Below are 27,321 nucleotides of genomic sequence, written 5' to 3' on the forward strand. Positions count from 1 at the left end.
CCATACATATCACATCATGAAAGATTGTCACCAAAATGTGGCTAGTTAGCTTCAGGTACTGGGGTTTCAAGGTTTGGTTTTCTTCAGAAACGCACCCAAACGCAGGTCAGGATCCCTGAGCAGAGGAAGGGAGCTGTGATCGCTGAGCCCCGTGCGTGGCTGTGCCTGGCAGGACAGGACGCTGGCTCTGTCGTCTTGAGGAGGGACAGCATGTTGCAGGCAGAGCAGGCAGTGTGGACTAAGCAGCCCGGCTAAACAGGCACTGCATCTCCTACGACACACCTTGAAAATGAGTACGCCTGAAGAAAGCCCAGGACAACGAGCACAGGGGAGATTATGGGAACAAAACTTTAGAATCTGGAGAGCACAGATGGTCTGGGATGAGAACTCAAGTACTCTCAGAGAAGAACCAGGACCCCCAACTCTGAGCACTGGAAAGGGGCCGGATGGGGGAAAGGGTAGAACCAGGAGAATGAATGGGTGGGTTGCATGGAGTCTGTGCAAATGCAGAAGAGGTGCCAGAGAGAGAGTCCGACAGGTCGAGCGCTTGTCGATCCCCGCATCCCATGTCCCAAGCCAGCCCTGAGTGATCCCTGAGTGCAGAGCCAGGAGAAAGCCCTGCACACCACTGGGAATGGCCAAAAATGTTAATAAGAAGGACCCCCGATGGCTCTGTCTGCCCCCACCCCCTGAGACCAGCCACCCCACCCTAGCCCTGGCACAATACGTTTGTGCAGGGGAACCTGCCCATAGGGGCTGAGCCCTGAGGTTCAGCTCAGGATGGGGCACCAGGCTGAACCAAGATTCACCGAGACTGACTACCCCTGCACCCTCCAAAGGCTCCGGAAAGCTGGTAGCTTCTGTCTCAATGCTCAGAACATTAGTGCCACCTTCCTGAAGAATCCCCACCCAAGAGACAAGTCTAAGAGACTAACATCAAGTTCCCCCAGTGATATAAGCCAGTCTTCACCAGGCTATGATAAGTGAGATCCACATGTGGAGAGCCATCATTGTGCACACATACACACATATGCATGCATGCATGTATATACACTCATACATATATACACATGTGTGCACGCACACACATGCATATAGATGCATGTATAAAAACACATGCATACTTATATGCTTGTATATATGCACAAATATGCACACATGTGTGCAAAAACACACATGTGTAAATACACACATGCATGCTTATACACTCATACATATATGCACACATGCATACACACATGCATATACATGCATGTGTAAATACACATGCACACATGCATACTTGTACACTCGTGCATATTGCACACACATGCACACATGCATGCATATACACACATGCATATATGCACACACATGCACACATGCACACAAGTACATGCCAATCAGTTTTCTTTTTTTTGTTTCATTTGCCAATCAGTATTTGGGGGACCAGGGCCAACCCCACACAAGGATCTGAGTTTGATCCTAGTGCCACCAGGTCCCAAACACTGCCCTGTGACTGCTGGGCCCAAACAACAACCCATCCTCAACCTTACACTGAACCATCAGCCCAGTTAACTGAGCCCCTCCAGGTGGGGCCCACAGGAGCCCCCCACCAAAACAATACATAAGACTAAACATTGTATCAGCCAAGCGTGGTCTAAACCTGTCACTCAGAAAGAAGAGAGAATACCAGGGCCAGGACTGAGGGGGAAGTGGAGGTGAGGAAGCCGGCCTAGGGAATCATTCTTTTTCATAATATACGTTATTATGTAACAAACCCATAACTATGATTCTTTACCATAAACGTTAAATATGGAAAGCTTCCACGGTGGAGGACAGGGGCGGGACACCACAATCAGGATGGCTGACACATGGGGCTCAGGAATGGGAGGGAAACGTGAGCCCCAGGTGGCCCCACAGAGGTGAGATGGCCATCCCAGGGAGGCAGGGGCACACCTGGTTAGGGGGTGAGAGTAGGCTCAGACCCTGCTAGGTACTCGTCAGGACTCATCTCCTGGATGGAGGGGGAGGGGACAGAGGGGTGGTGAGGAGGCGCAGGTCAGGGAAAGGAAAGGTCAGGGAAAGGTCAGATCTGACCATGGCTCCAACCCAGGCATACGGAACTTTCCCTCCCAGCATCCAGCTCTCGGATCCGGCAGGCAAACATGAGGCTGCCAAGGGGCTGAGCTCAGAGTTCAGGCTTTGGGGTCTTGGAGTTAAGATACCTGTATCCTTTGGACTGGAGAGAGAGCACCGCAGGTAGGGTGCTTGCCTTGCATGCAGCCAACCCGGTTTTGATACCCAGTATGCCATGTGGCCCCTCGAGCCTCACCAGAAGTACAGAACCAGGAGTGAGCCTCACCCCCCAAAAAAATCAAGCACTGCCTGCCAGGTGTGGCTCCCAAAAAATGAAAAACTAAAAACTGGAGGGACATCAATGAGAGGTCTGAGCCATGTAGCCAGACAGAGCTGGGCGTGACCCCAACGGTGCCACCCTAGGCATACAATCTCCTCCCCTCTCTGAACTCCTGGGGTGCCAGGATGTCTCCTCTCTGCAACAGACCCAACCGCACCCACACCCCAAAAGCACGAGAGTCTGTAAAGAACCACTCCGTGGGGCGTGGAGTTTCCCGTTCCCGTGTCACCTCCCCAGGAGCCCCTCCAAGCGATCCTGGGCACGGCTCCAAGGCCTGCCTGCCTCTGACTGTGAGGCCCCAGAAGGGTTCCTGGGGGTGGACGAGCACCTTCAACAACCCGCTCCCGCCCACCACCACCAACCCAGTTTCAGAACAGAGACCCCACACACACAGGTTTGCATCAACCAGAAAGTCAGCTTTATTAGCCCATCACCAGCGGACAGGGCGGGGAGATAGTTGGGGAGCGCGCGGAGGGAAGCTGAGCACGGCCCGCAGGAGGTGAGGCCAGGGGGCAGCAAGACCCTCTGGAAGAGCCGCTCAGTGCTTGGAGCTCTGGCCGAAGCTGGACGAGCCCTGCTCCTTGAGGATGGGCCGGGTCTGGCGGCCAGTGGAGGAGGAGGAGGAAGAAGAGGTGTAAGCTGTGGAAGAAAAAAAAAAGAGGGAGGTGAGAGGGATTCTGGGGGCAGCAGGGAGGGACCCTAGGAGGGAGAGGGCTGGGGGGGTGGGGCTGCGGGGAGAGGGACCCTCGGGGTCTTACCATCTCTGGAAGAAGAGTACTGGCCGGAACCGGATGAGTGCTGGGAGGAGGAGAGGCTGTGGGCGGGAGAGGCAGAGCTGTTAGCTGGGCTTGGGGCAGAGACGGTGAAGGGCCACCCCCTGGGCAGGAAGGGCCCCCCCACACTCACTGGGCGTCCTCGCCCTCCAGCAGGCGGCGGTAGGTGGCGATCTCCTGCTCCAGCCGCGTCTTCACGTCCAGCAGGATCTGGTACTCCTGGTTCTGCTGCTCCATCTCGCAGCGCAGCTGGGCCAGCTGCTCCTCCACGTTGCCGATGAGCCCCTGGATCTGGGACAGCTGCATGCAGTAGCGGCCCTTGGTCTCCTCCAGGCTGCCCTCCAGGGAGGCTTTCTGTGAGGGAGAGAGAGAGAGAAAGAGAGAGAGCGCATCAGCGGCAGAGGTCACCCTCTGGGTCTTCCTTTCTCCATCCCCGCCCATGGGGCCATCATCTCCGGGGCCCTATGGCTCTCGGGACTGGGGGGATGCGGGGGTGAGCAGAGGGTCCCTCGTACCATGCTGAGCTGGGACTGCAGCTCGATCTCCAGGCCCTGGAGCGTGCGCCGGAGCTCGGTCACCTCGCTGCGGCTGCTCTGCACCAGCTGGCTGTTGGACGCCACTTCCTTGTTGAGCTCCTCGGTCTGCGGGAAGATGGAAGAGCAGCCATGAGGATCCGCGCCCCAGGGAGACCCCCCCACCTCCGAAGCCCCGGAAGTCAGGACCAGAGGACCCGGCACCCCAGCCTCACCTTGCTCAGGAACCAGGCCTCGGCGTCCCTGCGGTTCTTCTCAGCCATCTGCTCGTACTGATCACGCATCTCGTTCAGGATGCGGCTCAGGTCCACGCCAGGAGCGGCGTCCATCTCCACGCTGACGTCCCCGCCGGTCTGGCCACGCAGGGCGAGCATCTCCTAGGAAGAGGCAGCCCAAGAGGGGTCAACCTGGCGGCCCCCTCCTCCCTGGGTCCCGAGCACCCCCCCCCGCCACCCGCAGGCCGGCAGCGCCCTCACCTCCTCGTGGTTCTTGCGCAGGTAGGCCAGCTCTTCCTTCAGGCCCTCGATCTGCATCTCCAGGTCAGTTCTGGCCAGGGTCAGCTCGTCCAGCACCCGGCGCAGGCCGTTGATGTCGGCCTCCACGCTCTGGCGCAGGGCCAGCTCATGCTCGTACCTGGCAGGACCGAGAAGAAGGCATCAGGCTCCACCCTGGAGACATCCAAGCCCGAACCGAGCTGGGGATGAGGAGGCCCCATACTCGCCAGCTTGCACCCCGCCCGCTGTCCACTCACTTGGTCCTGAAGTCATCCGCCGCCAGCCTGGCATTGTCGATCTGCAGGATGGGCTGAGCATTGTCGATGGTGGCAGCAATGATCTGGGGGGTGGACAGGAGTTAGTCATGAGGACAAGAAGAGAGGGAGAAAGGACATCCCCAAACTCGGGGCGGGGGGTCTTCTGGCTGGCCAGTCAGACCCTCCTCTCCCCTTAGCTCTGGGGGACAGGGATGCAGCCCACATCTCCCACCACCCCATCCTGAACCCCAGATCCAGAGGCCCTGAGTTGTCCAGAGCAGAAGCTCATTGGCCGGCACGAAAGACTCAGCAGCTGCCCGGGTTCCAACCCCCTGCTGCTGAACACAGACCTCTGCCACCTGTTCTCCGGGTGGCCCTGGACACTCACCCCACCCTCCCAGGCAAACCCCAGTCTCCCCATCTGTGAAGGACGCTCGGGGTCACCCACCTTGCTGCGCAGCTCCTCGATGGTCCGGAAGTAGGGGCTGTAGTCTTTGCTCTCCTGCGGACGCTGCCTCTGGTACCAGTCGCGGATCTTCACCTCCAGGTCGGCGTTGGCCTCCTCCAGGGCGCGCACCTTGTCCAGGTAGGAGGCCAGGCGGTCGTTGAGGTTCTGCATGGTCACCTTCTCGTTCCCGGAGAGGAGGCCATCGCCACCGCCGAAGCCACCACCGAAGCCACCGCCGAAGCCGCCGCCGAAGCCACCACCGAAGCCACCGCCGAAACCTCCACCGAAACCACCACATCCAGCACTCAGGTTCCCCCCGAAGCTGCTGCTGCTGCTGAAGCCACCACCATAGCCGCCCCCCATGCCGCAGGCCCCCCCAGAGGAGAAGCGGGAGGAGGACATGGACATGCCCCCGTAGGCGCTGGGTGCCCGGCAGGAGCCCCCGGCCAGGACGGACGACATGCGGCTGGAGCCCCCGCCGATGCCACAGGAGCCCTTCATGGAGCTGGAGGAGAACTGGCGGCTGCAGGAAGTCATGGTGCTGAGACCGAGCGAGCGGAGAGCGAGTGGAGAGCGAGCGGAGAGCAAGGTGCGGGAGCTGGGAGGCTGTGGAGGCTGCCTGCACCCCGGGAACCTTTATACGCGGCAGGGGAAGGTGGGGCCTCCCAACTGCTGACTCGGGCTCCCCTCGGATTTCATCACTGGCTCGGGATTATTCAGCCTGGGGTCGACTCACCTGCCGGGTGCCGGCTGGTTCCCACCCAACACTGGGGGTGTGGGGCCTAGAGAGAGAAAATACACAAGCGCGAGTCGGCGTGACTCAGGATGGGCGGCGGGACCCGGCTCGGTTCCTGGAGCCCGGGGGCCAGCAGCGCCTTGACACAGGCGGCTTTTGTGGCAGCCGCGTCCCCGGGCGGTGAGTCAGCCCCCGGCAGGACTCCCTCCCTGCTCATGGGGACAGTCTTGGCAAGAAAGAGGCCCTAGCACTGGTATCTCAGGGCCGTGAGGGGCTGCCTGCCATGGAGCTGGGGAACATGGGGATCCTCTGGGCCGAGTCCACACTGGCTGTCCTTGGCTCTGCCTGCTGTGTGACCTGAGGCCTTTCACCTGCCCTCTCTGGGCTTGTTTCCCAGCAGTGACAAGGCTGGACTGGGAAAGTCCTTCCTGGTTCTGCCCTCTGAGATCCGATCTCAGTCCCCGAGTCTCCAGGAGGGGTGAGGGTTGAGGGGTTGGAGAGAGGAACCATCAAGCATAGCTCAACCTGAACTCAAACTCTGCCCTACAGACCAGGTGTGCCTCAGTTTCCCCACCTGTGAGACATAAGGACACACCAACAGCACAAAGGAGTACGCAGGAAGGATCCCACCAGCCCTCTCCCCTTGTCAGTCTTAGCCTTTAACCCCATGCTCCTTCCTTTCCAGGCCAGCTGCCCTTCTGCACACCCCCGCCCCTGCACACACACACACACACACACACACACACACACACACACACAAACACACACGGGTCAGTACTGAGCTCAGGGGAACTTGCCAGAGACTGAGCCCCAAAGTTCACACAGGCAGGTGTGAACTTCATGTGTGCTCCACCCATTGGGCCATCTCCCTGGCCCCCCATGACACTAACCCTGCACCCCTTTCCTCTGCTTCTTTCCAAGGAGTCACTGTCCTGCACTCATTCTATGGGTTCATCCCTGACCTTCCCAGTCCTTACACAGGGAACAATGTGGTCGGGGCGGGGAGTGGGGGGGCAGGGGGCTCTCTGTTTCCCGCCAGGTTCCTGTGGGCTGCTGCCCAGCCCCGGCCCTCACATCTTTGAGGAGTGCCATTCCTGCCTCCTTTCACAGCCAAGCTTGCTGGACAGGCCAGTGGGTTCCCCAGAGCCCCGTCAGGGACACTGAGATGACCCCAGTCCACTGTCTTGCCAGCACGAACCCTCTCCTGCTTCCTGGTGCATTTTCTCTGTGTCGCAAACATAATCGGCCCCAGGAAGTGGGTGGTGGTGAGGGGAGGCCAGGGACCGGGACGGCAGGTGTCTGGGGCTCTGACTTCAACGAACTCCGTTCCACTGTCCCCTGATGCCTCGGGGGCACCCGGGACAAGCCCACGCTGGGCGGGTGTGACCTGGGCTCTGGAGGCTGGAATGGGGGTGCTGGGCCTCCTCAGGGTGCCCTGGGGGTGCCCACAGGCTTGGCCACGGTCTTCCCAGAAGTGCCCTGTGTTGGTGAGAGGGCCCAGGCAGGACTCCTCGGCCTGAGGAGCACGATGCAGCCCCACGTGGACACAGGCAGGAGGCAGCCCTCGACCTAACCAGCCTTGACTGCTGCGCGTGGCTCCAGGGAGCACCTGGCACCTGGAGTGGTCAGGGCAGAGCTGGAGCCCCACACTCGCCGCCAGGGACAGGCCTGGAGACAGGACCCCACACCCACCACCAGACCCCAAATAGGTACATGGGGATCCTGGACTCTTGGATCAAATCTTGGGTGTGCCCAGGGTCGGGATGAGTGTGGAGTTTGGGTCCCATCTCCTCATTCTGGGCCCTGGGAGTGACCCAACAGGGCACCAATGGCCAGCCAGGCCCCAGCAGAAAGGACAGAGGGTGAGACAGTGCCGAGCCGAGCAAAGACTCAAGACTCGAACCCCACTCCCCCCCAGCACTCCCCTTTCCTGGAGACACGGGTAGAGGGGAATCACACACAGCCCCAGCCCTCGACACCTACAATGGGGATCAGGTGAGGGATGATGCCAGGGGCAGCTGCCACAGGCCCACACGGCTCTGTGTGTGCTGGCATGGGCCCAGTGGGCCGGACAGCTTGAAACTTGGGTCAGACATGGGGGCTCCTTCCCTGACTCTGAAGAGGAGGGGGCTCAGGGCAGGCGGTGCCCAGCACACAGGACAGGGCTGCTGAGTGACGCCCCATAGGCACACACCGACCCCCTCCAGGGTATCCAGAGCCTCCAAGGAGAGCCACAGACCTGAGTGGGCAGCATGGCAGGGGCCCTTCCCTGTAGGCACACATACCCCAAGGTGGCCCCATCACTAAGCCTGCTGGTCCCAGGACACAGACCACCCCCCCAGCGGGCATCTCTGCTGGCAGTGGGTTCCTTCCCCAACACCCCCCCCACCCTTTCTTCTCTCCTCACCCCGCCCCACGGCGCGTGTGAGGTCATCCCATTCCTGCGTTGGCTGGGAAATATTCTTGGCCAGCGCACGCTGCAACTTGCCCGATTCCCGAAGCTGAGCCGTCGTCGTCAGAAGCCCGCACTCCCCTCCACCCACCCCCCCACCCGCCCCTGCCTCAGCACCGCCAGGACAAGCCCGGTTGTGGGGACGGTTTACAAGCTCCCCCGGGATCCTGGTGACCGGGCAGGCTCGAACTCGGGATGCAGCCCTGGATGGGGGTGGAGGGGGCAAGCCAAGAAGACCCCAGAGAGAGCCCAGAGGGGACCCAGACCCTGGGCACCCACATGAGGTGAAGAAAGAGAAGAGGCCAGACAGAGCCGCCCTGGAGCGGGGCCGGGCCCAAGGCTGTGTGAGTCTCGGTTTCCCTCGGGAGATGCGTCCAGGGCCTTGTTGGTGTCACACATGCTGGAAGCCCAGAGGTGTACGAGATCGAGCACCTGGGACTCACCGGCTCTGCCCAGCAGCGACTTGTAAAGCACCTTTCCGATCCCAAAGCTGCTGGGCCCTAGAGTTCAAACAACCAGAGGGGCCGGGAGCAATAGTCCAGCAGGAAGGGCATTTGCCGTGCATGCAGCCAACCCGGGCTCGCTCCCCGGTGTCCCATATGGTCCCCCGAGCACTGCCAGGAGTAACTCCCGATGAGGAGCCGGGAGTAAGCCCTGAGCATCACCAAGTGTGGCCTAAATCCCCACCCCCCAAGAAGAAATTAACAAAGAACTGGACTGAGACCCTCTCCATCAGCATACATACAGGGCAGATCCAGGCTCCCTGGGAGTGGGCAAATATCCCCACCCAGGTTCTGGCCCCCTAACGGACCTGGATCTGGGTGGGTCTGGCACAGCAGCCCACCAAGGGTGCTCCTCTGCCCTCGCCAGTGTCTGTCTGGGGTCTCCCCGGCAGCCGTGGCTGGGTCAGCCTCCCTTACAGCCTCCGAGCCGGAGGCAGGGGCAGCAAGCTTGGGGTTGTACAAGGGTCCCACTGTGTAGACAATGAGGGACGACTACCCCTCCCAAACCTGCTCACTAGCCCTAGACTGGGTCCCTTCTGGGAAGACTCTGTCTTCCCCCTCCCCAGAAACAGGCCCTCCAGCACCCGCCCAGCACAGAACCATGCAGGCTCTGCCCTGGGCCCTGCCCCACCGGCGCCCCCTGCAGGAAGCATTTCCCATCGCACGGCCAGACTGGGAGAGGAAAATCCCAGGCTGGCCCTGAGGGGCGTGGGTCTGGGGTGCACCCACCACATGGAGGGTTGTGACCCTCATGTGAAGACTGCATCCATGAAACAGGGTGTGGCAACCCATCTGGGATTGGCCATTACCTGGGGGTGTGACCCTCACATGGCAGGGGAGCATCTGTGACCCTCACACGGGGGGGTTGTGACCCTCACATAGGGAAGCATCTGTCATCATCACATGGGGAGGTGACCCTAACACGAGGGGCATCTGTGACCGTCACATGGGGGGATGTGACCCTCACATGGCAAGGGGGGGTGTCTGTGACTTTCACATGCAAGGGTGACCCTCACATGGCAGGGGGTATCTGTGACCCTTACGGGGGGACATCTGTGACCCTCACATGGGAGGTGACCCTCACATGGCAGGGGGGCGTCTATGACCCTTACAGGGGGGCATCTATGACCCTTACAGGGGAACGTCTATGACCCTCACATAATGGGTGACCCTCACATGGCAGGGGGCGTCTATGACCCTTACAGGGGGACATCTGTGACCCTCACATGGCAGGGGGGTGTCTAAGACCCTTACAGGGGGACATCTGTGACCCTTGCATGGGGGGTGACCCTCACATGGCAGGGGGGCGTCTATGACACTCACATGACTGGTATCTATCACACGGAACAGGTCATTCGTCTCCTGGGATAGGTGCACACACGTGGGATTTACGTGTCCATCACACCAGAGGGGTCGGGAGCAGCTGCCCCCTTTGACAATGGGCTGGGCCAGGCCGAATGGGGAGCCCATCTCGGATCAGTTTGGGGAGCACAAAGCCCCCCAAGCCCCTCACAGCATCCCTAAGGGGAGCCTAGCCCTGCACCGCCCCACCCTGTGCATTTCTGGAAAGGGGGGCACCTTCCCTGGGGGGCCAAGGACCACATGCAGAGGCCCCTGCCAGGCCCAGGTGCACCCCTCGCCCCCCCCCCGACTTCTCCAGGGCCACACTCGGCTACGTCCTTCCTCAGCAGAGGGGGCCCATGCGCACACCCCAGTGGGATGGACCCCAGCGCCTGCCGGGACAGGACCCCAGCGCTGGGGTGAGGCGGGAGGTGGGGCCCCGGCGCCTCATCCCCTCCCGAGCACCCGGCAGGCTGAGTCACGGCTGTCGGAGCCTCAGTGTCCCTGTCCACACAAAGGGGTGCCTCTGCCCGACCCTGCCTGCTTCCTGGGCCGTGCCCGGGCACTGAGATCACCCTCGGGAAGAGCCACCCTGGCCCCGGGCACATTCTTCTGGTCTCGGCTGGATGTGCAGAGGGGCTGGGGGGCTTTGGCGGGGGGCAGCCTCCCTCCTACCCGCTGGCCTTGCCCTGGGCGCAGCCATCCTCCCCGAATGCCCCCTCCTGCCGCCCACCCGCCCTGGCCGTTAACTAGGGTGCAGCTCACCCCTCCTTGACTGTGGGTCGCAAGGACCCGCTCACGTGCCCACACCTGCTGCACACCTCCTTGGCAGCGCCCTCCCCTCCCCGGCCGCCCTGCAGCCTCTGGGACTCGGCAGCCGCACCTCCTCCCAGGCCTGTCCATGGAGCGGGGCGTGGGCACCCCTCCCCACAGCCCACCTGCCGGGGGAGCACGAGCAGGGGGGCACCCACGCCAGCCAACTCAGCTCACAGGGAGATTTCCGAGTGCTCGTTTGGGGCTGCCCCTGGGGGGGAAGCTGCAGAGCCCCCGGGGGCAAGGATGGGGGGACAGGGACACCACCGCCCGCTTCCCAGAGGGCACTAGAGGGGCCACAGCAGGAGTCTGCTCACGGCTTTGCCCTGGTGCAGCTGCCCCAACGTCGGCCGTGCCCACCCAGGCCGAGCCAAAGCACTGACCACCGGGCTCCTGTTCTCATGTCAGGGCAGGTGACTGGGGGGACACCTGGGGGCACACAAGCCCCTTTGGGGGTTCCTAAGACTCATGCAGGAGCCTGGCCCCAAACACCCAAGCTTCCCCCCCAGCCCCTGACTCCCGGCTCATCCCTTGCCCATCCCCGTCCCTCTCGGGGGGAGAACGCAGCCCCCGCACAGCCGCTGGGAAGGACCATTCCGGGCTCCGTCCAGCTCCTGTCTGACGCCTGTTCCTAGATGAGCGCATGGGGCTCAGCATGGGGGACCCCAGGTCACAGGCTTCCCCCGGGACAAGACAAGCCCCAGGAGATCCCCCCACTCCCCTAAACTCACCTCGGGGGGCTGGACCACCCTCCACAGCTCCCCGTCTTTTAGGAGATGCAAAGCACCCCCCAAAGTTCAGTCCGGACTGACTCTTTTTGGTTTGGGTTTGGGGGCACATGCAGAGGGTCTCAAGGGCTCCTCCTGGCTCCGTGCTCAAGGCCACTCCTGGTGGTGCTTGGGGACCCTTTGTGGGGATCAAACCCAGGCTCCCAGTGCCTGCACTCCTGCCCCTTGCAGGATCTCCTGAGCCCCCCAGGAGCAGACCCACTCTTCACCCAAAGATGACCCCTGACCTCCACAGCTGCACAGAGAAGCCCCCATGGTTCTTCCTCCTGTCCCCCTTCCCCTCCCCCGTCCCCCCGTGGGTGGGGGTGGCGCAGCCAGGATGCACACGCGTGAGACTCAGCAGGCTTTATTGTCAGGCAGTGGAGTGGCAGGGGTGAGGGAGGGGCTGCTGCGGCCTCGGGAATGGGGGACTGGAGGCTCCGTGGCGGGGGGGGGGCTCCTGCCTGGGGGGCTATGGGGGCGCTGCGTCCTCAACGGGTGGTCTGGTGCACCTGCTCACGGGAGGAGATGACCTTGCCATCCTGGACCTCCTCCACGATGGTGCGCACCTGGCGGGTGGTCACGGCTGCCGGGGACAGATGCACAGGTGAGCAGGGAGACCCCGACTCGGCGCCCGACCTCAAGGACCCAGACACCCCACTGTGCTCTCCCGGCTGCTGGGCTGGGAGGAGGTGCCCACGCCCCCACAGCGTCTCATTCACACCGTGCCCATGTCCCTCCTGCCCGAGCCGCTCTCTCCCTGCCACTCTGTCCCCTCCTGGGGTCCCCATGTGAGTGAAAGTCTCCCCACCCCCGCTGGCTGTACGGCCTGATCCTGACCCACAGAGGGCTCCAAGGAATGGCCTCCCTCCTCATCCTCCTTGGTCTCCAGGGCCTGGACCATGCACCTGTACACACACACACACACACACACACACACACACACACACACACACACGCCGAGCTCTCCAAGACCAGGTCCACTGTGGGTCCAAAGGACCCACAGGACTGGAACCCCAGGCCCCCAGCCCTTCGGACAGGAACCACGCCCATCTCCCCTCTGATTGGAGAATGTGCAGACAGGAGCATCTCCAAACAGCGCCCCCTCAGACTCTGTCAAGCTCCCCCTCAGCTGTAAGTCAGGACCAGCCCTTCCCCCTCAGACTAGCATCTCAGGGCAGAAGCCATTCGCTGCCCTACTCTCATCCAACCAGAGAGAGTCTCCCCCCTCAGACTAGCATCTCCAGGGCAGGAGTCATTCACTGCCCCGCCGCCATCTCCCCCATTGGATTCCCCTGAGCCTAAATGGGTCCTTACCCACCCCCCTTACTGAGCACCAGTACCCTTCCCAGGAGCTCCTGGGGTCTCTCCTCCAAAAATCGGCAGATGGTTGCCTATCCCCCTAGAGCACCCCAACCCTCAGCCCCCAAGAGATTCTTACGTTCTTTGGGTTTGTACTGAGTCAGGCTGCAAAAAGAGAGAGAGAGAGAGAGAGAGAGAGAAGGTTAGATGTGGGTCTCAGAGCCCCAACCCCTTCTTGGCCCCCAGCCCCGGCCCCTGGGCCCCCCCACTCACTGGGCATCCTCGCCCTCCAGCAGGCGGCGGTAGGTGGCGATCTCCTGCTCCAGCCGCGTCTTCACGTCCAGCAGGATCTTGTACTCCTGGTTCTGCTGCTCCATCTCGCAGCGCAGCTGGGCCAGCTGCTCCTCCACGCTGCCGATGAGCCCCTGGATCTGGGACAGCTGCATGCAGTAGCGGTTCTCCGTCTCCGCCAGGCTGCCCTCCAGGGAGGCTTTCTGCGGAAAGGCAGGAAAGTGTCTCAGCTCAGGCACAGTGGCAGGGGTGAGGGGTGGGGGGGTCCCCTCTTGACCCTGAGAGTGCCTCTGGGCGGGCAGTGCCCCTCACCATGCTGAGCTGGGACTGCAGCTCGATCTCCAGGGCCTGCACGGTGCGCCGGAGCTCGGAGATCTCGCTCTTGCCGCTCTGCACCAGCTCGCTGTTGGTGGCCACCTCGCGGTTCAGCTCCTCCGTCTGCAGGGGAGACACGGGAAAGGGCGGCGTGAACCCGGGGGGTCCCTTCTCCGTGTCAGACAACGCCAGTGGCTTCCCAGGACGGCAGCTGGGGCTCCCCCATAACAACACTGTGCCCACCTTCCAGACGCCCTCCCCCGCACTGAGCCTCTCCGGTCACCTCCCCCAAATAACTGTGGGAGTGAGTGAGTGAGTGAGTGGGGTCCGCAGCTTCCCGCTCCCCAACACCCAGGCGTCCCTGCAGTGTTTGCTCGGCTCTTTAGTGCCTGAGTGGAAGGGGAAGGAGACGCCTGGGAGCCAGCCAGGACGTGCAGCCTGGCTGGCCCTGGGTATGCTTGCTGCAGACCTGGGCAGTGAGCAGTGGATGCCCCTGGGGTCTTGGCTCTCTGCCTGCGTTCCTCAGGGGGCTTCCCCACCGCACATCACCCCTGGGGGCCGTCAGCTGAACAAGCTCCAGCCTATGGGAGCACGGTGACTGTCATCCCCGAGGGGCCACGTGACTCTCAGAGAGACTCCTTGAGCCCCCACATCCCGGGTCCTGGGCTTCCTGTCAGGAGCGATCCTGGCAGGGGCTCCCTCTGGACCCCCACGGTCCCCACCTTGCTGAAGAACCAGTCCTCGGCGTCCTTGCGGTTCTTCTCGGCCATCTTCTCATACTGGTCACGCATCTCAGACAGGATGCGGCTGAGGTCGATGCCGGGTGCGGCGTCCATCTCCACGTTGATCTCGCCACCCATCTGGCCTCGCAGAGAGCTCATCTCCTGGACGGGGTGGGGGACAGGGAAGTGTGGTGGGCGCCAGGCCTGACCCGGTCTCAGTCCCCACCTGAGGGGCCCTCCTCTGTCTCTGTCCTGCCTCTCCTCTGCCCTCTGGCCCTACCAATCACCTGCTGGATCTGGACCCTGCCTCTACCATCAGACTGGTGGACAGACTGATGACAGACTGATGACTAGTAACAGGGCACCTCCCTCAACCAACGGGGACCTCTCTCTGAAGATTAAAGCAAATCTTTTTTGTTTTTGTTTTTCTTTGGCAACCACACCTGGCATGCTCAGGACTTACTCCTGGCTCTGTCCTCAGGGATCACTCCTGGTGGGATTTGGGGAACCATAAGGGGGTGCCAGGGATGGAACTTAGGTTGGCCACGTGCAAGGCAAGTGCCCTGATCACCAGACTATCTCTCCGACACCTAAAATCGAATTCTTACACTATGCTCTCAAAACATCCCCTCTAATTCCCAAATTTCTACACGTTGGGGTCCAGGTTGCGGGTTTGAGCCTCCTGGTCCATCCCTCCCTCGGGGGACAGACTCATCTCGACAGGTCTGGGAAGGCCCCAGGTGCCGGGAAACAGGTGATGGCCAAAGGAGGCAACCCTGTTCCTGGCTCAGGCCCCAGGACTCTGCACCCCTGTCCAGCTGCCCCACCCGCCCCACCTGGGCACAGCCCATGGCTCTGCCACCCCCTCCCCATAGCCTGCCACCCTCTGCCCCACACTCACCTCTTCGTGGTTCTTGCGCAGGTAGGCCAGCTCCTCCTTCAGGTTCTCGATCTGCATCTCCAGGTCAGCCCTGGCCAGGGTCAGTTCGTCCAGCACCCGCCGCAGGCCATTGGTGTCGGCCTCCACGCTCATGCGCAGGGCCTGCTCCGTCTCGAACCTGCAAGAGGAACCAGCGACTCCCGTCTAGACACCTGGGCTGGCAGGTCTGGGCGCTGGCCCAGCACGTTGCTCCCCCCGGGGCTGGAAAGCAATGATGGGGCGAGGCAGAAAGCGGTTCCAAGCCCCCTGATCCCGATCCCTGTCCCCTCTGTCACCTGACTCCCCCCGCCCCGCACCCATCCACCTTCCATCCACCTGCCGAGGACCACTCAGGACCTTCAGACTCTGCTGCCTTCTGAACTAAGCGGGGAGAGCTCTCCCCCCAACAGCTCCTGGACCTGGTCACCAGCACGCAGGGGACTCCCGCCCAGCTGCCCTCCAGCCCAGCCCAGCCGCCCGGGCCCGCTAGCTGGGCTCACTTGGTGCGGAAGTCATCAGCCGCCAGCCGGGCGTTGTCAATCTGGAGCAGGATGCTAGCGTTGTCCACACTGGCCGTGAGGATCTGGGCAGACGGTAGACATCAGGCGCCGGGTGAGGGAAGCTCAGCCGGGCCAGGACTCTCGCCGCCCTCACCCTCCCCGAGGCCAGGATGTGGCTGCCTCTCTCCAGGAGGCCTCCTCCCTACCCGTTACTGTGAGTTACAGTAGGCGCGGGCGGGGCCCGCCGAGGCCAGCTGAACTGAACGGTGCTGCCCCTCCCTCGCACCTGCCCCTCCATCCAGACCCAGAAACTCCTGCGGGGGGGGCTCTGTCTCCAGCCAGACAGGACGTGGGCTGGGCAGTCCCCGGAGAGGAAGGAGAGGTGGAGCCCAGTCCAAAAAAAATCCTCGAAAGAAGTGAGGCTTGTGGGCACCCCCCTCCTCCCGCCACTGGGGAGAGAATAAGGCACCCCTGAGGGGCTTCTCCGAACAGAGACGAGAGGGGCCTCAACAAAGAGTGGTTCCAAACCAGCCTCCAGGGCCCTCCTGCCTCGGAGCCATGCAGTCCCCGAGGTTTTGGGGGAGCCCCAATTCCTAGAGGGCAACTGAGGTGATGAGGGAGAAGAAAAATTCCCAAATAAGGTCCCAGAGGCCTCTGCGGGGCCCCGCCCCTCCTGCCACCCTCCTGCCACCTCCTCCCTGACCATGCCTTTCTTCGGAGGCTCACTCAGACCCCTTCAGTCACAGCACCCCCCCAGAAGAGGGGGCCCATAGAATCAGCCCCCCGCAGGCTCAGCCTGGCCCACACATCTATTCATCATGGTTCAAACACACAGAGAGCAAGACGCCGCCGCGTGGGCAGGACCCTGAGACTCGAGGCCTGCGAGTCTGGGGGTTCAGCCTGCTGTCTGCCCCACCCCCCACAACAAAGTAAAAGTGGGACCATGGGCCCCCTAGGGCAGCCCCAGGGGGGTCCTCCCAGACTCCGGCTCCCAAGCTGAAGCCCAGCTGTTCTGAGCGTGCCGAGCCCCTGGGAAGCCCCACGCTGTCCGGGCAGGGACCGGGGAATTCCACGAGCTCCGTCCCCACCTTGTTCTTGAGCTCCTCGATGGTGTGGTAGTAGTGGCTGTAGTCGCGGGCGGGGCCCGGGGCCTGCTTCTGGTACCAGTCGCGGATCTTCACCTCCAGCTCCGTGTTGGCCTCCTCCAGGGCGCGCACCTTGTCCAGGTAGGAGGCCAGGCGGTCGTTGAGGTTCTGCATGGTGGCCTTCTCCCCGCCGGCCAGCAGCCCGTCCACAGCCCCGAAGCTGCTGCCATAGCTCCCGCCAGACCCAAAGCTGTAGCAGCTGGAGTAGCTGCTGCTGCCCCCAAAGCCGCTGCCCAGGCCGCTGGCCGAGCCCAGCCGGCAGGAGCCGGCACCCAGGCTGCCAGACAGCCGGCAGGAGGTGCGGGACGAGCCGCCCCCCAGGCCGGAGGAGCCCTTGATGGAGCTGGAGGAGGTGAACTGGCGGATGGTGGTGGTCATGGTGGTGGCAGGACGCGAGAGGGTCGAGGAGAGAGAGAGGTGCGAGGAGCGTGTGGCTGCCGGAGCCTGCCCGCCTCCTTTATAGGCTGACAAGTGGGCGTAGCGGATTACAACAGGCTCACTCCTGGGTTTCCATTCCCCTGGGCTTTCATCACCCCTGGCCACCCGCCAGCTCCCAGGTGGCTGCGCGCCCCCTCCCCTCCCACCGCGGGGCTCTGTGAACCCCCATGCTGGGCGTCTGCGTGTGCGAGTGCAGGCTCTGGTCCCGGGCGGCCCCTGGGATCCAGGTGAGCCCTGCAGCTACGCTTTCCCATGACCTAATAGGGACACTCGGGAAAGCAGGATGTGGCAGGATGTGGCCGTCCCCAGACTCCCGACCCACCTGCGTCTGCTGGGGGACAGGCTGGCCAGCCACACAGACCCCAGCCCCAGAGCCTGTGCCCTCCCACCACACCGGGGGGGGGGGGGTGCTGGGAGACAGGGAGGGTGGAACCCCGTCCCGAGCTGCAAGTGGGCACTGCGCCCACCGGGGTATGCATGAAGTCTGGACAGGGACGGTGAGGGGCAGGTTACCCGCATCTCAGTGGGGTAGCCCCCCACCCCGGCTCATCCAGCTCCAGAACTTGGGGGTGGGACGGGGCAGCTAGACCCAAGGAGAGCGGAAGACTGTGAGGGACACACCTGCTCCACATCCTTAGCTACACACACACACACACACACACACACACACACACACACACACGGCTGTACCCCAAGAGGCCTAGAGGCAAGGTGGAGCCCACACCTCAGGCCCAGTCAGCCGGAAATCTTAGAAACTTTTCTGAGCACCAGCCGACACCCCCAGCCTCTCCCAGAGGCCCCACCCCGTCCCCTGACGTGTGTCCCCAGCCCCGTTCCCGCCCCAGCCCCAGGTCCCAGGGTCCCCAAAGGCGCGCTGGGCGGAATGTGGTCGCGTCTCAGACTGCCGGTGCCCTGGGCTCCCCAGGCAGGCCCGGACAGCCCCTGCCAGCAGCTGAGAGAGTTCCCCAATCGCCCTGCGGCTGCCAAGCCACCAAAGCAAACAGGACGCCCCCCACGCTCACTCACCCCGCCCCACGCACACCCCCCGAGCCGGGCAGAGCCGGGCAGAGTCGGGCAGAGCCGGTCTGGTTTCCGGGACCCAGCTGGGCCGCCGCCACCACCTCCCCGGCCTGCCTGGACGGCGACTCGGAAAGCCCCCCTGCCCAGCCCTCCTGCTTGATCCCCGGCACCCCAGGCTGGAGTTCTCCGGAAGGGGGGTGTGTGGGTCCTGGGACTCACCGCCAGCCGGAACCACCAGCAGCTTGTACAAACACCCGCCCAGAGCAGGGCTGCCCCGTCCCTCCACCCTGAAACTCCTTCCCTCATGTACGGAGCATTGAGAACAGGTGGACAGGGGAGAAGCACCCCCTCACCCCAGACAGACACTCCACAGACTCCCCCAGCCCCACGTCAGTGACCAGACCACACCCTGGACTCCAGGCAAAGCTTTAATGACGGTGTCACGGGGACAGGCTCTGGGGGGCTCCCTCGAGAGGGGCTGTAGGAAGCAGTGACAGGAAGGCAGCACTGTTGGCGGGGAGCAGAGGGGCTGTCCAGAGAGCCGGCGCTGGCCAGCTGGGTGCAGAGGCGGCTGCAGCTGCCCCTTGGCCGGGAGGCTCAGTGGGTAGAGCGGTGCACCTGCTCTCGGGACGAGACCACCTTGCCATCCTGGACCTCCTCCACGATGGTGCGCACCTGGCGGCTGGTCACCGAGGCTGGGGTAGAGGAGCACAGGGGTCTCAGTCTCCCACGGGGGAGGGTCCCCTGCCCCCTCCCCACTGGGCTGGGTGAGGCGGCACTTACCTTCCCGGCTGGGCTGTGACACCAGGGAGGAGTATTGGCCGGCCAGACTGTGGAAGGAGGTGGGGGTGGGGGAGTCAGCCCGGGGGGTACCAGCACCCCAGGGAGCCCTGCTGGGAGGGGGTCTGCTGGGGAGCCCCGGGTCAGGACAGAGAAGTGTCAGGGACACAAGGGCAGCCACAGGGTCAGAGGGCACGGCCCGCCCCACGGCAGGAAGAAGGAAGGGGCCAGCCCAGCCCAGCCCTGTGGTCCTGCGGCTAACCAAGGAGCCACAGAGCCCCGGGTTCCGTGTCCTGCAGGGCTCGCCCGGACGCCCCAGGCACGCATGCAGGAGAGCAGCCTGGATGGATGCCAGGGCCCCGTGAGGGTCACCCGGGGCCAGAGAGCACCCGCCCTGGTCCCACAAAGCACCTTCTCAGCCCCGAAACCTGCCCCCTCCACACCCACTGCACAGGCCGCCCACCCGGCTCCCAGCCCAGGCACGGCGTCTCTCCGGACAGTCACCGGGGCCAGACACCGGGTCATCGCTCCCCCTCACCGCCGTGGCGTCCCGACGCCCCCACGCACGGGCATGTGATAACACCACATCAGCAGCCAGCCTCCCTCTGCTGCTCCTCCAGCCCCCGCGGGAGCTGCTCCTGCCCCCACAGCCAGGAGGAAACGTCTAGATGGGCCTGAGGAGGCCTCCTCTGCACGCTCCCGCCCTTGCCGGGGTCTGCACCAGCTACGGCGGGGGCTCCCACCTTCTGTGGCTGCCGGCCCCTTTACAGGAACGAATGCAGGTAGTGCCCTGCTAGAAATCTGTCACTGTATCACTGTCATCCCGTTGCTCATCGATTTGCTCGAGTGGGCACCAGCAACATCTCCATTGTGAGATTTTTGTTATGTTTTTGGCATATCGAATATGCCACGGGTAGCTTGTCAGGCTCTGCCATGTGGGCAAGATACTCTCGGTAGCTTGCCAGTCTCTCCGAGAGGGACGGAAGAATCGAACCCTGGACTGCCGCATGCAAGGCAAACACCCTACCTGCTGTGCTATCCCTCCAGCCCTATTATTATTACTATTGTTGCCGTTGCTGTTGTGTGTTTGTGTTCGATGGTGGGAACCAGTCCCCTCATCACCAGCTTGCAAGCACACCCTTTTACCACGGACTTACCTCCCCAGCCAAAGTTCCTTCTTTAAGTGAACACACGGAAAGTATCTCCTGGAGCCAGAGCACTAGAGCAGTGGGGAGGGCACTCGCCTTGCACGCCGCCAGCTCAGGTTCAATGCCTGGCACCCCATATGCCCCCCCAGAAGTGGTCCTTGAGTGCAGACCCAAGAGTAAGCTCTGAACACTGCCGAGTGTGGCCCAAACATTAATAATAATAATAATAATAGGGAACTGAAGCGATAGCACAGAGGGTAGGGCGTTTGCCTTGTACGCAGTCAGCCTGGGTTCGGTTCACAGCATCTCATAGGGTCCCCTGAGCACCACCAGGAGTAATTCCTGAGTGCAGAGCCAGGAGTAACCCCTGTGCATCACCGGGTGTGACCCAAAAAGCATAATAATAATAATAATAATAATAATAATAATAATAATAATAATTTTTTAGAAAAAGAGGAAAGCATCTCCCAAAACTGCATTAAAAACCACCGGGAGGTTCCGGAGGGCCCACTCTGGGGAGTCCCCAAATGCACGGCTTGTCCTCGGCCTCCCAGGTAGCCCCCAGCCCGTGTCCTCAGCCTTCCCTCCACCCTGCACTCCCGTGTCCTCCCGGAGGGGGAGGGCAGCCGGGCCCCACCCCCACAAGCCCCCACTCACTGGGCGTCCTCGCCCTCCAGCAGGCGGCGGTACGTGGCGATCTCCTGCTCCAGCCGCGACTTCACGTCCAGCAGGATCTGGTACTCCTGGCTCTGCTGCTCCATCTCGCAGCGCAGCTGGGCCAGCTGCTCCTCCACGTTGCCGATGAGCCCCTGGATCTGGGACAGCTGCATGCAGTAGCGGCCCTTGGTCTCCTCCAGGCTGCCCTCCAGGGAGGCTTTCTGCAGGCAGAGATGTGGCGGGCCAGGTGGGACTGAGCGAGCGAGCGAGCAGGGACCCTTCCCCGCTGCAGCTCTCCCTCCCAGAGGTGGGGGAGCTCCCTGCGGGCTGGGGCAGGGAGGGGCTGGGGTCCCTACCATGCTGAGCTGGGACTGCAGCTCGATCTCCAGGTTCTGGACCGAGCGGCGCAGCTCCGTGATCTCCGAACGGCCGCTCTGCAGTGCCTCCGTGCTGGTGGCCACCTCGCGGTTCAGCTCCTCCGTCTGCAAGGCAGGGGGCGAGCTAAGGGCTGCCAGAGGCTTGAGGACGAGGTGGACTGAGGACAGGGGCCACTCCTGAGCCCTGATCAGCTCCCTGCCACACCCACTTCCTCCAGACCCCTCCCTGTCTGCCGCGGGACCCCACTGACACCCTCTGCCCCCATGCGGGAACTCAGCACAGGTCACCCGGCTTCACTGTCGTTTCTATTCATTCCTAAGACCGAGCTCAAAACACGGCACCAGGGAGCGATAGCAGAGTGAGGAGGGCGCTGACCTTGCCTGCGGCCGACCCAGGTTCGATCCCTGGCATCCCATATAGTCCCCCAAGCCCAGCCAATAGTGATCCCTGAGTGCAGAGCTAGGAGTAAGCCCTGAGCACCATCGGGTGTGCTCCCCCCTAAAAAAAATGAAAAGCACTGTACCCCCATTCCCTCTGCCCCAGGCACTGGGAATGTCCAGGAAGCTTTCATTTTTTTTTTCCATTTTGGGTCACACCCAGCCCTGCTCAGGGGTTACTCCTGGCTTTGCACTCAGGAATTACTCCTGCCAGTGCTCGGAGGAACATATGGGATGCTGGGAATTGAACCCGCATCAGCCGCGAGCAAGGGAAATGCCCTACCCACTGTGCTATCGCTCCAGCCCCCAGGAAGCTTCTAAGTGCTTGATTTCTGCCCCCGAACACACACAACGACACGCGTACCACGGCCTACAGGCCACGGAGACTGGCACCAGGCCTCATCATCGACAGCTGGCAGGAGGGGCTGGGCCCATTGGTTTCCAGAGGCCCTTCCAGCTGGGAAGGCCCACAGAGCAACAGGTTTTCCACCACCCAGTGCAGGCTGGCACACGTGGGCACACCTGCTCCCCACGGCCACCCACCTTGCTGAAGAACCAGTCCTCGGCGTCCTTGCGGTTCTTCTCGGCCATCTGCTCGTACTGATCACGCATCTCGTTCAGGATGCGGCTCAGGTCCACGCCGGGAGCAGCGTCCATCTCCACACTGACGTCTCCACCGGTCTGGCCACGGAGGGAGTTCATCTCCTGGGGGGGTGGGGCAAAGGAGAACAAGGGTCACACACACACACACACACACACACACACAGACCTGAGACACAGGAGACAGACAGAGACACAGTCATACAGACACTCCCGGGGCCAGCAGCCCCTCAGCCTGATAAGAGAATAGGTCTCATCCCATCTCAGTCCTGCAGGGTTGTGGAGGGCTGCCCTCCACCACCACCCTCCCTGGGTATGGAGGCAGGAGAGGCAGCAGGAGCCCAGCATGGCAAGAGCGTGCCGGAACGCGCTCCTGTACCACTCTCACGACCCCAGCACACAGCCCGTCAGTATGGTCGAGCCAACCCTCCTGAGCCAGAGAGAGGATGCCAGGGGCTGAGGCCATGCTCTGCGTGCCTGAGTTCCATCCCCGCCAGCACCACCACATGCTCCCCCTGTGCCAGCAGGGGTGGGCCCTGATTGCAGAGCTGGGAAGAGCCACCACCCCCACCCCCCACCCACCCCCCCGTCCTTCCAACCCAGCCCCACTCAGTGAGGCTCAAAAACAAAACAAAACCAGAAAAGGGGAAAGAGACATGAACTGGCTGGGGGTCACTCCACACAAGAGACCTTCTCTGTGGGCTCCCATGAGGGTCCCCCAGCTCGGGTCAGCACAGAGGTGGGTGCAGGAAGGAACTATAGGGCTCACTAGTCCCCCCCACCCCAACCTCACAAGGCTGCAGACCCCATTCCTGGCTCCAGCCCTGGATGCTCTGGGACTCAGAACTCCAGCAAAGAGGTGGGCGAGGCAGAGGAGGTGGGATGGGACCTGGGCTTGGGCACGGGTCAACAGGCCGGAGAGGGGCCCCCGGTGCAGCTTTACTGAACCCCTGAAAGTCTGCACCCCCAACCCTTCCCCATGGGGAGAGGAGCAGTGTCCTGCCACCGCGGGGTTGCTGGTATCAGCTGAGGTCATGCCCGTGAATCACCGGTAACGTGCCGTGTTCCTGGATGTAATGACTATCACTTTAATAATTCATTACTGTAATTAGCATGCATGTTCCTGGCCCGGTGCTCACACAGGTTCGCTCCTCCACGAGTTAACCGTCGCCAGGCAGTGGGCTGGGCTTCATGGAACGGGGGAAGGAGCTCTGGATCCCACCCAGGGCCCTTCTGAGTCTCCCAAGAGTCTGGACCCAGCCCCGGGGAGATGGGGGGTCCCCAGCCTCCTTGTGCGGGGCGGAGGTGGGGGGATCGTTTCTCCCACATCCCCCGCACACCCTCACCTCCTCGTGGTTCTTGCGCATGTAGGCCAGCTCCTCCTTCAGGCTCTCGATCTGCATCTCCAGGTCAGCCCTAGCCAGGGTCAGCTCGTCCAGCACCCGCCGCAGGCCATTGATGTCGGCCTCCACGCTCATGCGCAGGTTCAGCTCCGTCTCAAACCTTGAAGGGCCGGATGGAAGCATGAGTGATGGGGTGCCCTGGAGGGAGGCCGATCCCCCTCTTTTGTACCCTCAGGGCTCTGGGCTCCTCACGGCAGAACCACAGCCACCGCCAGCCAGCCCCCCACCCACCCGGGGCGACCCCCAGAGCAGACACACTTGGTGCGGAAGTCATCGGCTGCCAGGCGGGCGTTGTCGATCTGTAGCACCAAGCTGGCGTTGTCAATGGTGGCCGCCAGGATCTGGGGGACACAGTGGGGTCAGCGGACAAACCTCCTCACGGTCCAGGAAGACGCTGCCGCACCCCTTTCAGCCCTTTGGAGTGTGAGCCAGAATGAGGCACCCCTGGTCTCCCCGTTGGGCATCTCACTGGGAACCCCAGGGGCTACCAGAGACTCTGAAGAGGGTGGGCCACAGAGGGAGGGGGCACAATGCCCAGACATAGGTACCAGGATCCCAGAATAGGAACCTTAGGTACCACTCTCCCACCATGGGTCACTGCCCAAGACGCATGGACCTCAGTCCCCCTAAACCACCTAAGGTCCCCTCCTGGTTCATTGGCCACCTCCTCCAGAAAGCACTCCTGGATTCCTTCCCTGACTGAGCCCTCCCCCCTCCTCCCACTTCCTTGCCCTTCCCCCACTTACAACACTTCTCCCCAGACCTCTCCTTCTATGACTGTGTGTGTGAGTCTTTCCGCTGTGGACTCCGGGAGACAAGGCCCGCGCTGTTCTGGGAGCTTCCAACAGTGCTGACCCAAGTTAGCCTCGAGGGAAGATCTGCCTAATGAAGCCACTAACTAACTAATGAGCCTGTGACGGGCCCAGCTTTTCCTTCTTCCACGGGGACAGCTGGGTGATTGGTGTGAGAACGTGGGACTGGTGGGGGGGTGCTCTGGGAGGGGCAGCGAGGGGGCCCCGGCACGCTCGTTGGTATTGCCAGGTGAGCCCCGGAGTGGCACCCCTCGAGGTCCCCTGAGCCCCTGTCAGCTGTGGAAACAAGGCGGGGGTGACTCAGAGGGGCGAGGTCTGGCGTGGGGCGACTGGGAACCGTGGTGCGATGCTGGCTGACCCCGGAGCCGGGTGCTGACTCAGCCGGGCTCCTGGGCTCCCACTGCCCAGACCGGGGCCAGCACTATCTGATCTGGCAGGCCCGGGGCCTGCTTCTGGGGAAGCTGCGGGGGTTCCCTGCTCGGCAAGGGCCCGGGCAGGAGCGGGCAGAGCCCCTCACAGCACAGCCCCAGGCCCGGCTCTGCCCCTGGAGATGAGCCAACCTGACCGCACTGGCCCCACCTCCAGGCCAGGCTCTTGGCTTCCTTCACCCCTTCCCGGCTCTGAGCTGCACCAGAGCGAGACTCACCAGCCTGGGTGATGCACAGACCCAGGCTCCACACGGGCAGTGCCAAGGGCAGGCTCTTAGCAGGAGTACATGTGTGCATGTGCGTATGTGTGCATGTGAGCATGTGTGTGCATTTGTGTATGTGTGTGTATTTCTGCACATGTATGTATGTGCATATGTATGTCTGCATGTATGTGTGTGCATGTGTGTGCATGTGTATATATGTATACATGCATGTATGTGCATGTGTCTGCATATGTGTGCATATGTAGGTGTGTGCATGTGTGTATGAGTGCATGTGTATATGTGTATGTATATGCATGTATGTGCATGTATGTGTATGTGTATGCATGTATGTATGTGCATGTATGTGCATGTGTGTATGTATGTGCATGTGTGTGCATGTGTGTATGTATGTGCATGTGTGTGCATGTGTGCATGTATATGCATGTGTGTGCATGTGTGTATGTATGTGCATGTGTGCATGTATGTGCATGTGTGTATGTGTCTGCTGTGTATATGTGTGTTGTGTGCATATGTATCCATGTGCATGCATGCATGTATATCCATGTGTTTGTGTGTGGACAGACCCCTCCACCAGACTAGCAGCACCCCTTTCCCCTGGAGGGCAGGGATATGGGTTTGATCCCAGAGTCATAAAAAAAAAAATCCTTCCAGTGACGGAAGATACAGATACTCCCTTGGGGGCCCTCCACCCAAGAAGAACACCCCGTGTTTTCAGGGATGTTCCCTCCCACCCTGAGGGACTGTTATGGAGGAGGAAGGGCCCACTCCAAGAAGCACCTCAAGAATGTGCTGAACTCAGTGCAAACAGCACCAAGAACAGAATGGAGACTGAACCTGAAAGTCCTGAAGGGGTCCCACAAACTGGAGGTGAAATACAAGCATTATCCATCCAGAAGACTGCCTGGAAGAGGTGAGGTGGTCAGAGAGCACACCCAGAGGGGAGTGAACTGGTGAAGAGACATATTGTCTCCCTGGGCTGACCCACACAGACATATACCCGCAAAGCCAGTTCTGACACCCCCGAGTGTGCTCCCCCAGTAAAGAGAGAAATTCCCTGTAGAGAGGAAGTCTGCCAGGCCAGGGAGTCATTGCACATGGCAGGGTTCCAAAGCAAGTGAGAGAGTGAAGAGGTGGAGGAGAGTGAGTGGTGGATTGATGACGGGTGAATGGGTGGATGGATGGGTAGAGGGTTGGATGACTGGATAGACAATGGATGGGTAGATAGGTAAATGGAGGGATGATGAGTGGATGGATGATGGATGGATGATGGATGGATGTGGATGGATGGTGGATGGATGGATGGATGATGATGGGTGGATATTGGATGGATGATGATGGGTGGATGTTAGATGGATGACGGGTGGATGGGTAAGAAGGGTGGAGGGCTGGAGACCTAGGATGGAGGAGAAACACTCACGAGTGTCCCAAGTTGGAATGGAGCGAGTCGGAGAGGCCAGAGAACAAACTGGGCACCCCACCTGGCCGCGCAGCTCCTCGATGGTCTTGAAGTAGTGGCTGTAGTCGCGGGCCGGCCCGGGGCCCGCCTTCTGGTACCAGTCGTGGATCTTCACCTCCAGGTCCGCGTTGGCCGCCTCCAGGGCGTGCACCTTGTCCAGGTAGGAGGCCAGGCGGTCGTTGAGGTTCTGCATGGTGGCCTTCTCCCCGCCGCCCAGCAGGGCATCCGACACGCCGGAGCTGGAGCCGAAGCCCCCACCCAGGTTGCAGGTGTAGCCGCCCCCGTAACCCCCTCCCAAGCCCGCTGAGAAGCGGGACGAGGTGACGGACATGTTGCCACAACTACCCGCTCCCAGGAGGCTGGGGGCCCGGCAGGCCCCCCCAAAGCGGACAGAGGACATCCGGGAAAAGCCACCGCCAGGCGCACACAGGCCCTTGGCGGAGCTGGAGGAGGAGGAGAAGTGGCGAAGGCTGGAGCTGGAGGCAGCCATGGCAGCCACCGGCCAGAGCAGGGGCAGAGTGGACAGAGACCCCGCACCACCACGGCCCTTTATAGCCCGGCCAAAGCGGGGCTGGGCCCCGGGGCCCTTGAAGTCAGAGCCAAAATCCCCAGCCATGTAATTTGCTCCCCAGCCGCGCAGGGCCTGGGGCTCAGGCTGGACACTCGTGGCCCCTGGCCGTGCCCCCCGCCCTCCCAGCTGCCCAGGCACGTGTGCTGCGAACAAAGGTGGTGTTGGAGAGCAGCCCCGGGCCAGGGTGATTCTCAGCCCTCAGACGCAATTAGGCGGCTGAGCTCATCCCTGGGGGGGCCGGGAGGGGTCTGTGAGTGGCC

General features: G+C 62.1%; 3 protein-coding genes across 3 annotated transcripts; all 3 read right to left on the reverse strand.

Annotated features, from left to right (window-relative positions):
- Positions 1-2,902: 2,902 nt before the first annotated feature.
- KRT16 (keratin 16) lies at positions 2,903-5,440 on the reverse strand. Its single transcript, XM_012932800.2, has 8 exons — positions 4,904-5,440; positions 4,456-4,538; positions 4,181-4,337; positions 3,920-4,081; positions 3,687-3,812; positions 3,305-3,525; positions 3,157-3,212; positions 2,903-3,037 (listed from the first exon to the last, which is right to left on the reverse strand). Exons 1-8 carry the CDS (start codon positions 5,438-5,440, stop codon positions 2,937-2,939), a joined length of 1,443 nt encoding a protein of 480 aa, XP_012788254.1. The 3' UTR covers positions 2,903-2,936.
- Positions 5,441-12,006: 6,566 nt separating this feature from the next.
- Positions 12,007-17,090, reverse strand: KRT17 (keratin 17). The gene is made up of 8 exons (XM_004608768.2): positions 16,653-17,090; positions 15,565-15,647; positions 15,047-15,203; positions 14,146-14,307; positions 13,421-13,546; positions 13,091-13,311; positions 12,957-12,982; positions 12,007-12,101 (listed from the first exon to the last, which is right to left on the reverse strand). Exons 1-8 carry the CDS (start codon positions 17,085-17,087, stop codon positions 12,007-12,009), a joined length of 1,305 nt encoding a protein of 434 aa, XP_004608825.1. The 5' UTR covers positions 17,088-17,090.
- Positions 17,091-18,739: 1,649 nt separating this feature from the next.
- Positions 18,740-26,980, reverse strand: LOC101555729 (keratin, type I cytoskeletal 42). Its single transcript, XM_004608958.3, has 8 exons — positions 26,513-26,980; positions 23,829-23,911; positions 23,514-23,670; positions 22,111-22,272; positions 21,109-21,234; positions 20,753-20,973; positions 18,951-18,997; positions 18,740-18,862 (listed from the first exon to the last, which is right to left on the reverse strand). Exons 1-8 carry the CDS (start codon positions 26,978-26,980, stop codon positions 18,765-18,767), a joined length of 1,362 nt encoding a protein of 453 aa, XP_004609015.3. The 3' UTR covers positions 18,740-18,764.
- Positions 26,981-27,321: the final 341 nt, after the last annotated feature.

Source organism: Sorex araneus, chromosome 3 (assembly GCF_027595985.1).
Source record: "Sorex araneus isolate mSorAra2 chromosome 3, mSorAra2.pri, whole genome shotgun sequence".
Lineage (NCBI taxonomy): Eukaryota > Metazoa > Chordata > Mammalia > Eulipotyphla > Soricidae > Sorex > Sorex araneus.